Source organism: Poromitra crassiceps (genome assembly GCF_964638095.1).
Source record: "Poromitra crassiceps genome assembly, chromosome: 16".
NCBI lineage: Eukaryota > Metazoa > Chordata > Actinopteri > Beryciformes > Melamphaidae > Poromitra > Poromitra crassiceps.
The window spans coordinates 19,812,936-19,826,151 of NC_139645.1; the positions used below are offsets into that span (position 1 = coordinate 19,812,936).

General features: G+C 43.3%; 1 protein-coding gene across 1 annotated transcript in view; it reads right to left on the reverse strand.

The window, feature by feature from the left end:
* LOC310791307 (uncharacterized protein) overlaps positions 1-13,216 on the reverse strand; it is a 125,701-nt gene that overhangs the window by 31,404 nt on the left and 81,081 nt on the right. Inside the window, exon 3 of the mRNA XM_083652999.1 lies at positions 1,598-1,717. Coding sequence (XP_083509125.1) covers positions 1,598-1,717 — 120 coding nt within the window. The remainder of the gene's footprint in view (positions 1-1,597; positions 1,718-13,216) is intronic.

Sequence of the window (13,216 nt, forward strand, 5' to 3'; positions counted from 1 at the left end):
GTAGACTCCCAGTATAACCAGTGCTCTTACCTTGTGTCTGAAGGTCCAGGTTCATTACTGAAGTCTGGAGGTTCATCTTTAGACCAATCAGTCTTCATAGACAGACAGCTGGGTACTGGAGACTCTGCTCTCTGCCTGTGGTGCTGACCTCTGGAAACACAAATGTTTTATACATATCATTAGTTCTGGTACAGGACTGTCTGATAATTACGTGGAGTGGGGTAAAATATGATATATCATTAAAAAAAAGTATTTTCTCTCTGCCCCCTCCCCTCCCTGCACCTGTAAAAAAACTGATCTGCCCTCCACTGATCACCCACAAGTTCAGCCTTTTATCATTTTATACACAACTTAGTTTGTTTGAAATAAAACAGCAATATTAACTTTTTATCACCCGACCGTCGCATCTGGTGAGATGGTGCAGCCATTGGATTGAAACTGTATTCTTCCTATGTGCAACAAGGGCAGCAACGTTTCATGTGATTTGAGTTGTGCATGTGCACGCAAAAAATGTTAATGTGAAGCCCTGAACGTGATTTCTCTAATAACTCTGTTTCATATATTGTAGATTCAGTGAATAATCTGCCTACTGCTGATCACAACTTTTTTCACCACTTCACAACTTGTTTCCTTCATCAATATTACTCAAGTTTGATCATGTAGGCTCCCAGTATAACCAGTCCTCTTACCTTGTGTCTGAAGGTCCAGGTTCATTACTGAAGTCTGGAGGTCTGTCTTTAGACCAGTCAGTCTTCATAGACAGACAGCTGGGTACTGGAGACTCTGCTCTCTGCCTGTGGTGCTGACCTCTGCAAACACAAATGTTTTATACATATCATTAGTAGTACTGACCTCTGCAAATCAAAAGAAAAGGAAAGATATTTTGTGAAGTGGTCGAACTCAACAGCTCGGCTTTTTGGGATGATAGGCTGTTTTAACTCATTCCCCACCAGAGGTTCAGAGGAAAAGTCACCAGCCACTGCCAGGGTTTTTGATAATTTTCATTAATATTCCAAGACCCACAGAATATTTTCTTCTATGACTACGTAAAGACTGAATATCCCAAAGGAAAGAAGAGAGCCTCGACTGTCTTTCATAGGAGCAAAAAAAAGTTTGATTCTATCTTCATCCGTTCTTTAGTTATTGACACCTGAATGTAGGTCGTTTTCACCAAAAACAGCAGTCTCTGACCAGACAGCGGAGGAAAAGGCATTTTTGTAAATTAAGGGCCTGTGTCCACGTAGCGTCTTTTTATCAGCTCCGGCGTCTATTTTCAGTTGTTTCCAATGGTGGGAGAGCGTATGCGGGCACACACGGACGTCTAGAGAAAGTGCGCAGCGCCCAGTGTCTATTTTCACAGCGCTCCAGCTTTTTTGTGCGCCTGAGGACAAGTGATTTGTGGACGTGTTGTCAGTGTGCTGTGCTATGGACTTTTTCTGACCTGAATGTGATTTATCTAATAACTCTGTTTCATATGGATTCAGTGAATAATCTGTCTACTGCTCATCACAACTTTTTCACCACTTCACAACATTTTCCATTCATCAATATTACTCCAGTTTGATCAGGTAGGCTCCCAGTATAACAGTGCTCTTACCTTGTGTCTGAAGGTCCAGGTTCATTACTGAAGTCTGGAGGTTCATCTTTAGACCAGTCACTCTTCATAGACAGACAGCTGGGTACTGGAGACTCTGCTCTCTGCCTGTGGCGCTGACCTCTGCAAACACAAAGGTTTTATACATATCATTAGTTCTAGAAAGGACAGACAACTTTAAATGAATGTTTTGTTCTCATATTCTACTATTTTCTTCAGTTTATTTATTTTTTAGATTATGCATGTACTTTGATATTCTTGTTGTTTTAGAAAACAAAATCACAACAGCCAACAACAAATAAGGCAACAGTTAAATAGGGCAAACTGTGTATGTAAAGGGCAAGTAAGGCAAACAGTAAAATAAGAAAGGTAATAAAGTAGAAGTAATAAAGTATTAAAATAGAATAAAATAGAATAAATATAAAAAAAATCCACACAGTGTCCACTTGTCAGTGGAAGAGGGCAAATGACAATATCACAGGTTTATTGCACTATTGTGTGTGTGTGTGTATGTGTGTGTGTGTGTGTGTGTGTGTGTGTGTGTGTGTGTGATCATCCTGTGTGTTGTTATCTATGGTTGTTATCCTATGCATTATTGTGGTTGCCGATTGGGCACTTATGTAACTGACTGTCTCCGAATATCTGATTGCATAATTAGTGTTTATGTCATTTGCATACTTACATACGTATTGCATACGTATTTATGTGGACATAAATAAATCATTCAAATGTGTGTGTGTTATTTATTGAGGAGTCTCGTGGCCTGGGGAAAGAAACTATTCCGCAGGTTTGTGCGTGTTTTGGGGACCCTGTATCTTCTCCCTGAGGGCAACAGGAACAGGGAGAACAGGCTGTTGTGCGGGTGGTGGGTCATGCCCTTGATGATCTTCCAGAACTTCCTGAGGCACCGCTGAGCGTACAGTTCCTGCAGTTTTGGCAGCTCACATCCTGTCACGTGCTGGGCCGCGCACCTCACCCTTCTCAGCGCCTTGTGGTCCATGGTGGTACAGTTCCCGTACCCGGTAGTGAAGCAGCCAGTCAGCAGGCTCTCAATGGTGCCTCTGTAGAAGTCCCTGAGGATGTTGTGCCTCAGGCCAAATGATTTTCAGAGGGCTGTGATTGGTAGATCACAGTGTTGGTCCAGGACCACAATGTGGCATGTTGATGCAGGAGGAACATGACATGTTGATGCAGGAGGAACATGTCATGTTGATGCAGGAGGAACATGTCATGTTGATATAGGAGGAACATGTCATGTTGATGCAGGAGGAACATGTCATGTTGATGCAGGAGGAACATGTCATGTTGATGCAGGAGGAACATGTCATGTTGATGCAGGAGGAACATGTCATGTTGATGCAGGAGGAACATGTCATGTTGATGCAGGAGGAACATGTCATGTTGATACAGGAGGAACATGACATGTTGATGCAGGAGGAACATGTCACGTTGATGCAGGAGGAACATGTCATGTTGATGCAGGAGGAACATGTCATGTTGATGCAGGAGGAACATGTCATGTTGATGCAGGAGGAACATGTCATGTTGATGCAGGAGGAACATGTCATGTTGATGCAGGAGGAACATGTCATGTTGATACAGGAGGAACATGTCATGTTGATGCAGGAGGAACATGTCATGTTGATGCAGGAGGAACATGTCATGTTGATGCAGGAGGAACATGTCATGTTGATGCAGGAGGAACATGACATGTTGATACAGGAGGAACATGTCATGTTGATGCAGGAGGAACATGTCATGTTGATGCAGGAGGAACATGTCATGTTGATGCAGGAGGAACATGACATGTTGATGCAGGAGGAACATGTCATGTTGATGCAGGAGGAACATGTCATGTTGATGCAGGAGGAACATGTCATGTTGATGCAGGAGGAACATGTCACGTTGATGCAGGAGGAACATGTCATGTTGATGCAGGAGGAACATGTCATGTTGATGCAGGAGGAACATGTCATGTTGATGCAGGAGGAACATGTCATGTTGATGCAGGAGGAACATGTCACGTTGATGCAGGAGGAACATGTCATGTTGATGTAGGAGGAACATGTCATGTTGATGCAGGAGGAACATGTCATGTTGATGCAGGAGGAACATGTCATGTTGATGCAGGAGGAACATGACATGTTGATGCAGGAGGAACATGTCATGTTGATGCAGGAGGAACATGTCATGTTGATGCAGGAGGAACATGTCATGTTGATGCAGGAGGAACATGTCATGTTGATGCAGGAGGAACATGTCATGTTGATGCAGGAGGAACATGTCATGTTGATGCAGGAGGAACATGTCATGTTGATGCAGGAGGAACATGTCATGTTGATGCAGGAGGAACATGTCATGTTGATGCAGGAGGAACATGTCATGTTGATGCAGGAGGAACATGTCATGTTGATGCAGGAGGAACATGTCATGTTGATGCAGGAGGAACATGTCATGTTGATGCAGGAGGAACATGTCATGTTGATGCAGGAGGAACATGTCATGTTGATGCAGGAGGAACATGTCATGTTGATGCAGGAGGAACATGTCATGTTGATGCAGGAGGAACATGTCATGTTGATGCAGGAGGAACATGACATGTTGATGCAGGAGGAACATGTCATGTTGATGCAGGAGGAACATGACATGTTGATGCAGGAGGAACATGTCATGTTGATGCAGGAGGAACATGTCATGTTGATGCAGGAGGAACATGTCATGTTGATGCAGGAGGAACATGTCATGTTGATGCAGGAGGAACATGTCATGTTGATACAGGAGGAACATGTCATGTTGATGCAGGAGGAACATGTCATGTTGATACAGGAGGAACATGTCATGTTGATGCAGGAGGAACATGTCATGTTGATGCAGGAGGAACATGTCATGTTGATGCAGGAGGAACATGTCATGTTGATGCAGGAGGAACATGGAGGAACATGTCATGTTGATGCAGGAGGAACATGTCATGTTGATGCAGGAGGAACATGTCATGTTGATGCAGGAGGAACATGTCATGTTGATGCAGGAGGAACATGTCATGTTGATGCAGGAGGAACATGACATGTTGATACAGGAGGAACATGTCATGTTGATGCAGGAGGAACATGTCATGTTGATGCAGGAGGAACATGTCATGTTGATGCAGGAGGAACATGTCATGTTGATGCAGGAGGAACATGTCATGTTGATGCAGGAGGAACATGTCATGTTGATGCAGGAGGAACATGTCATGTTGATGCAGGAGGAACATGTCATGTTGATGCAGGAGGAACATGTCATGTTGATGCAGGAGGAACATGTCATGTTGATGCAGGAGGAACATGTCATGTTGATGCAGGAGGAACATGTCATGTTGATACAGGAGGAACATGTCATGTTGATACAGGAGGAACATGTCATGTTGATGCAGGAGGAACATGTCATGTTGATACAGGAGGAACATGTCATGTTGATGCAGGAGGAACATGTCATGTTGATGCAGGAGGAACATGTCATGTTGATACAGGAGGAACATGTCATGTTGATGCAGGAGGAACATGGAGGAACATGTCATGTTGATGCAGGAGGAACATGGAGGAACATGTCATGTTGATGCAGGAGGAACATGTCATGTTGATGCAGGAGGAACATGTCATGTTGATGCAGGAGGAACATGTCATGTTGATGCAGGAGGAACATGTCATGTTGATGCAGGAGGAACATGTCATGTTGATGCAGGAGGAACATGTCATGTTGATGCAGGAGGAACATGTCATGTTGATGCAGGAGGAACATGTCATGTTGATGCAGGAGGAACATGTCATGTTGATGCAGGAGGAACATGTCATGTTGATGCAGGAGGAACATGTCATGTTGATGCAGGAGGAACATGTCATGTTGATGCAGGAGGAACATGTCATGTTGATACAGGAGGAACATGTCATGTTGATGCAGGAGGAACATGTCATGTTGATACAGGAGGAACATGTCATGTTGATGCAGGAGGAACATGTCATGTTGATGCAGGAGGAACATGTCATGTTGATGCAGGAGGAACATGTCATGTTGATGCAGGAGGAACATGTCATGTTGATGCAGGAGGAACATGTCATGTTGATGCAGGAGGAACATGTCATGTTGATGCAGGAGGAACATGTCATGTTGATGCAGGAGGAACATGTCATGTTGATGCAGGAGGAACATGTCATGTTGATACAGGAGGAACATGTCATGTTGATGCAGGAGGAACATGTCATGTTGATGCAGGAGGAACATGTCATGTTGATGCAGGAGGAACATGTCATGTTGATACAGGAGGAACATGTCATGTTGATGCAGGAGGAACATGTCATGTTGATACAGGAGGAACATGTCATGTTGATACAGGAGGAACATGTCATGTTGATACAGGAGGAACATGTCATGTTGATGCAGGAGGAACATGTCATGTTGATGCAGGAGGAACATGTCATGTTGATGCAGGAGGAACATGTCATGTTGATGCAGGAGGAACATGTCATGTTGATGCAGGAGGAACATGTCATGTTGATGCAGGAGGAACATGTCATGTTGATGCAGGAGGAACATGTCATGTTGATGCAGGAGGAACATGTCATGTTGATGCAGGAGGAACATGTCATGTTGATACAGGAGGAACATGTCATGTTGATACAGGAGGAACATGTCATGTTGATACAGGAGGAACATGTCATGTTGATGCAGGAGGAACATGTCATGTTGATACAGGAGGAACATGTCATGTTGATGCAGGAGGAACATGTCATGTTGATGCAGGAGGAACATGTCATGTTGATGCAGGAGGAACATGTCATGTTGATGCAGGAGGAACATGTCATGTTGATGCAGGAGGAACATGTCATGTTGATGCAGGAGCAACATGTCATGTTGATGCAGGAGGAACATGTCATGTTGATGCAGGAGGAACATGTCATGTTGATACAGGAGGAACATGTCATGTTGATACAGGAGGAACATGTCATGTTGATACAGGAGGAACATGTCATGTTGATGCAGGAGGAACATGTCATGTTGATACAGGAGGAACATGTCATGTTGATGCAGGAGGAACATGTCATGTTGATGCAGGAGGAACATGTCATGTTGATACAGGAGGAACATGTCATGTTGATGCAGGAGGAACATGTCATGTTGATGCAGGAGGAACATGTCATGTTGATACAGGAGGAACATGTCATGTTGATGCAGGAGGAACATGTCATGTTGATGCAGGAGGAACATGTCATGTTGATGCAGGAGGAACATGTCATGTTGATGCAGGAGGAACATGTCATGTTGATGCAGGAGGAACATGTCATGTTGATGCAGGAGGAACATGTCATGTTGATGCAGGAGGAACATGTCATGTTGATACAGGAGGAACATGTCATGTTGATACAGGAGGAACATGACATGTTGATGCAGGAGGAACATGTCATGTTGATGCAGGAGGAACATGTCATGTTGATGCAGGAGGAACATGTCATGTTGATGCAGGAGGAACATGTCATGTTGATGCAGGAGGAACATGTCATGTTGATGCAGGAGGAACATGTCATGTTGATGCAGGAGGAACATGTCATGTTGATGCAGGAGGAACATGTCATGTTGATGCAGGAGGAACATGTCATGTTGATGCAGGAGGAACATGTCCTACTTGGTAAAAGCACGTTGTGCCTGAGTCATGACTGAGTGATGACTTGGTTGACTCAGGACAGGAGAGGTTTTTTCGGTTGATTGGCCGTGTCATTTAAGTCCCCTCCCCTTTCCTACTTGACTGTTTCTCATTGTCTACCGTCGAAGTCAGAAGTTTACATACACTTAGGTTGAAATCATTAAAACTCTGTTTTTAACCATTCCACAGATTTCATGTTAACTAACTATAGTTTGGCAAGTCTGTGAGTCTGTATATGATGCATAAATGTGACAGGACTCAGGAGAGGCTTTCTGGTTGATTGATGTAAGTTAAAGCCCCTCTCTTTTCCTACTTGACTGTTTCTTGTTGTCTGTATATCTATTATTGATCCAGAAGTTGCATTAATGATAACTATGATTACCTCAGTATGTAGGACTTGACTGATAAATGTGTGAACAAAATGTGAGAGCTAATAATTATGTGATGAGACCAAGGAGGCATTGTTTTAAGTCACCAATAAGCTGTTTTAGGCTTTGATATTTGGTTTCATAGGGACAAACATTTTCCATCTTATCACACATTAAATGCTTGTTGTGTTTGGGATTGTCAGTTGCATTATATTTAATTCCACCCATTTGCTCCACTGTGGCTTATATTTTATTTTGCTTTTCTATATCTTCATATTATTTGTTGCTCCATTGATCCAAATTCCCTACAGAGATCATTTACATTTCTCTTATTCTATTCTTATTTTAGGTGAATGAAATAATGGTATTTTCCTCTACTCAAATAGCAATGAGCATGTATTTTTCTCTTTCCAGTGTCCCTTCATATCTTTACTACTAGCTAGATTTCATGAATACAATCTAATTTAACCATATTCAATCAGGTAGTCTTACAGTATAACAGTGCTCTTACCTTGTGTCTGAAGGTCCAGGTTCATTACTGAAGGATGGAGGTTCATCTTTAGACCAGTCAGTCTTCATAGACAGACAGCTGGGTACTGGAGACTCTGCTCTGCCATCCTCTTCCTCCTCCTTCTTACTCATCTTCTGGACTTTGTGATCTTGTATCTGTGAAAGGTGCTATACAAATAAACTTTACTTACTTCAGTCAGTCTGAGGTAAACCAGTTATACTGGGCGGGGGGGGGGGGGTTTAATGGTTAAATTTATGCAATTAAAACAACTTGGTTAAGGTTAGGGAAATGGTTTGGTCATGTGTGTTTTTTTATGTGACTCACGTTTGTCCTTTTGAAACGCTGGGAATCGAACTCCGGTCAAAGACATTGAAGGCAAACCCCCACAGCACCGCTCTTACTGTCCACCGTGCTATTTCAATGTGATACACACACACACACACACACACACACACACACACACACACACACACACACACATCACTGATTCATTCTTTTTTTTATCAACACTTGTCTTGAATGAGAAAATTGCATTCTTGTCAAAGACTTATTTTCAAGCAGATCCTCCTCTGTCTGTAGTGTCAGGTGGATACTGTCAGCGCACCTCTGTGGTTACAGACAGATCTGTCTGTAGTGTCAGGTGGATACTGTCAGCGCACCTCTGTGGTTACAGACAGATCTGTCTGTAGTGTCAGGTGGATACTGTCAGCGCACCTCTGTGGTTACAGACAGATCTGTCTGTAGTGTCAGGTGGATACTGTCAGCGCACCTCTGTGGTTACAGACAGATCCTCATCTGTCTGTAGTGTCAGGTGGATACTGTCAGCGCACCTCTGTGGTTACAGACAGATCTGTCTGTAGTGTCAGGTGGATACTGTCAGCGCACCTCTGTGGTTACAGACAGATCCTCATCTGTCTGTAGTGTCAGGTGGATACTGTCAGCGCACGTCTGTGGTTACAGACAGATCCTCATCTGTCTGTAGTGTCAGGTGGATACTGTCAGTGCACCTCTGTGGTTACAGACAGATCCTCATCTGTCTGTAGTGTCAGGTGGATACTGTCAGTGCACCTCTGTGGTTACAGACAGATCCTCATCTGTCTGTAGTGTCAGGTGGATACTGTCAGTGCACCTCTGTGGTTACAGACAGATCCTCATCTGTCTGTAGTGTCAGGTGGATACTGTCAGCGCACCTCTGTGGTTACAGACAGATCCTCATCTGTCTGTAGTGTCAGGTGGATACTGTCAGCGCACCTCTGTGGTTACAGACAGATCCTCATCTGTCTGTAGTGTCAGGTGGATACTGTCAGCGCACCTCTGTGGTTACAGACAGATCCTCCTCTGTCTGTAGTGTCAGGTGGATACTGTCAGCGCACCTCTGTGGTTACAGACAGATCCTCATCTGTCTGTAGTGTCAGGTGGATAATGTCAGCGCACCTCTGTGGTTACAGACAGATCTGTCTGTAGTGTCAGGTGGATACTGTCAGCGCACCTCTGTGGTTACAGACAGATCCTCATCTGTCTGTAGTGTCAGGTGGATACTGTCAGTGCACCTTTGTGGTTACAGACAGATCCTCATCTGTCTGTAGTGTCAGGTGGATACTGTCAGTGCACCTCTGTGGTTACAGACAGATCCTCATCTGTCTGTAGTGTCAGGTGGATACTGTCAGTGCACCTTTGTGGTTACAGACAGATCCTCATCTGTCTGTAGTGTCAGGTGGATACTGTCAGCGCACCTCTGTGGTTACAGACAGATCCTCATCTGTCTGTAGTGTCAGGTGGATACTGTCAGCGCACCTCTGTGGTTACAGACAGATTTCAGTGAAACAGGTTTCTGAGAAATCAGCCTGTCCTCAGAGACGAGAGGCGGGACACAACACAAGCAGTCTGCAGGCAAGTCGACACACGTAGGCTACAGTTACAGTAGGCCCTCTATAAGCCTAATATGAAGCAGCATGTAGGCTATAGTTACAGTAGGCCCTCTATAAGCCTAATATGAAGCAGCATGTGGGCTATAGTTACAGTAGGCCCTCTATAAGCCATAATATGAAGCAGCATGTAGGCTATAGTTACAGTAGGCCCTCTATAAGCCTAATATGAAGCAGCATGTAGGCTACAGTTACAGTAGGCCCTCTATAAGCCTAATATGAAGCAGCATGTAGGCTATAGTTACAGTAGGCCCTCTATAAGCCTAATATGAAGCAGCATGTAGGCTATAGTTACAGTAGGCCCTCTATAAGCCTAATATGAAGCAGCATGTAGGCTATAGTTACAGTAGGCCCTCTATAAGCCTAATATGAAGCAGCATGTAGGCTATAGTTACAGTAGGCCCACTATAAGCCTAATATGAAGCAGCATGTAGGCTATAGTTACAGTAGGCCCTCTATTAGGGATGGGCATTTCTAGCAAAAACACTATTCGAAATTCGCTGGCCAAATTCGAATTCAAATTCGAATTTAATTCGAAATTCGAAAAAAAAAAAAAAAATGTAAAAAAAAAAAAAAATGTTTTTTTTTTTTTTTTTAATGTATTTTTTTTTCTTTCTTTTTTTTTTTGTGAGTGAAATGTTGCATTGTCTCCCCTGATTCTAAGTCTACGGCTTTATTAATTAATATAAAAAGCTTCTGCTGTGGATTTTTAGCTCAAACAAGCATTGCACCACTGAAGTAAAGAACATGTTACATGACATTGACATTTTCGAAAATAAAAAACAGTTTTGACAATCATGAGTGGTTCATTAAATATTTAGTAGGCTCAGGTCTGAGTGCCAAAGGGGTGCCAAAGTCACCCCCTCTCCCTCTTCATGGGATTTCATCCGCCATTCATTTTTCCATAAACCTTGCTTAAAATGCTTATAAAAATTGTTTTACTTGCTCAAACCAAGCGATTTGACTATACTTAGAATCGGGGGAGACAATGCAACATTTCACTCAACAAAAAAAAAAAAAAAAAAAAAAAAAAAAAAATTCGAATTTCGAATTTCAATAATAAAAGTCGACCTTGATAATAACAACGATTATTCGAAAATTCGAAATTCGATGCCCATCCCTACCCTCTATAAGCCATAATATGAAGCAGCATGTAGGCTATAGTTACAGTAGGCCCTCTATAAGCCTAATATGAAGCAGCGTGTAGGCTATAGTTACAGTAGGCCCTCTATAAGCCTAATATGAAGCAGCATGTAGGCTACAGTTACAGTAGGCCCTCTATAAGCCTAATATGAAGCAGCATGTAGGCTATAGTTACAGTAGGCCCTCTATAAGCCTAATATGAAGCAGCATGTAGGCTATAGTTACAGTAGGCCCTCTATAAGCCTAATATGAAGCAGCATGTAGGCTATAGTTACAGTAGGCCCTCTATAAGCCTAATATGAAGCAGCATGTAGGCTATAGTTACAGTAGGCCATCTATAAGCCATAATATGAAGCAGCATGTAGGCTACAGTTACAGTAGGCCCTCTATAAGCCTAATATGAAGCAGCATGTAGGCTATAGTTACAGTAGGCCCTCTATAAGCCTAATATGAAGCAGCATGTAGGCTATAGTTACAGTAGGCCCTCTATAAGCCATAATATGAAGCAGCATGTAGGCTATAGTTACAGTAGGCCCTCTATAAGCCTAATATGAAGCAGCATGTAGGCTATAGTTACAGTAGGCCCTCTATAAGCCTAATATGAAGCAGCATGTAGGCTACAGTTACAGTAGGCCCTCTATAAGCCTAATATGAAGCAGCATGTAGGCTATAGTTACAGTAGGCCCTCTATAAGCCTAATATGAAGCAGCATGTAGGCTACAGTTACAGTAGGCCCTCTATAAGCCATAATATGAAGCAGCATGTAGGCTATAGTTACAGTAGGCCCTCTATAAGCCTAATATGAAGCAAGTCAATTCTCCACCCTGCTCTGACTGAGCTGCCTGCAGAAAGTCAATCAACTATATATTTCTCTCTTTATGAGGAGTCATGTGACTGACAGACGGCCACAACTCCCAGAGTCTCAGATCATGACGGAATAAAACTGGATTAAACTAATAATGAACTGCGTCATGTCAGCCTTCTGTGAAGTACAGGCCCACGTCAGCTTCTCTGTTTTACTGTCATTATCTCATGATTACATCTTTTGTGTTCACGTAACTGTCCGTAGAAATACGGACAGGTGAATGCTACAGCCCTGCGATCAGTAACAGCAGACAAGTGACTCTGAGACTTCAGGTGTGCAAACATGGACAGTGAAAGAAAAAGGTGACAGATACCAGCCAGGGGGGGCAGACACACAAAACCACCCAAAAACCATTAACTTATGTGTCCTATTTTGGGATTGTAAAGGTGACCAGTTTGAATCCCTGAATAAATTAATAATAATAACAACAACAACAACAACGACGACGACAACGACGTCAACAACGACGACGACGACAACAACAACAACAATGTAATAACACTCACCCTGCTTCAGCCGTGTCCCTCCTGCTCTGCTCTTACAAAATGGATTCAGTCTGAACTAACTGCGACACACTTTTCTTTCACTGCTGTCTCTCATACAGGGGCCACGCCCTTCTGACTCACCTGTTGCAGCCGCAGCACAAATATGAAGGAAGTTGTATTTCTAAATATGGTTCATGTGAGATTGAGTCTCTCAAGCCAGTCTCTCTCTTCCACAGTCTTCAAATGCTCCGGGAGGCGGGAGCATTTGTTAATGTGTGCCCTCTCATCACACAGCTTTTAGAAGACCTGTAGCCTGTACCACGAAACAAGATTACTGGCTTAGCGAGGTAACTTCAGGTTTAACCTTAGTTTTGCCGTACCACGACGCTAGTTAACTCCTTATCGAGATAGATCACCATAGCAACTTATGCTCTACGGCTAACCTGCTTTGTAGCAGGTTAAGTTCAGAGGATAAGATCAAAACCCATGAAAGACCCACCTGCTTACCAATCAGCTCTCTGGAAACAGCGAGTCACCATTCATATGGTCCCCATATGAAAAATACATTGCATTCAAACAGGGCCGGCGCGTGCCATTCTGCCGCTCTAGGCGAGAGCAAATTATGCCGCCCCCAATTGGCAACACCATACC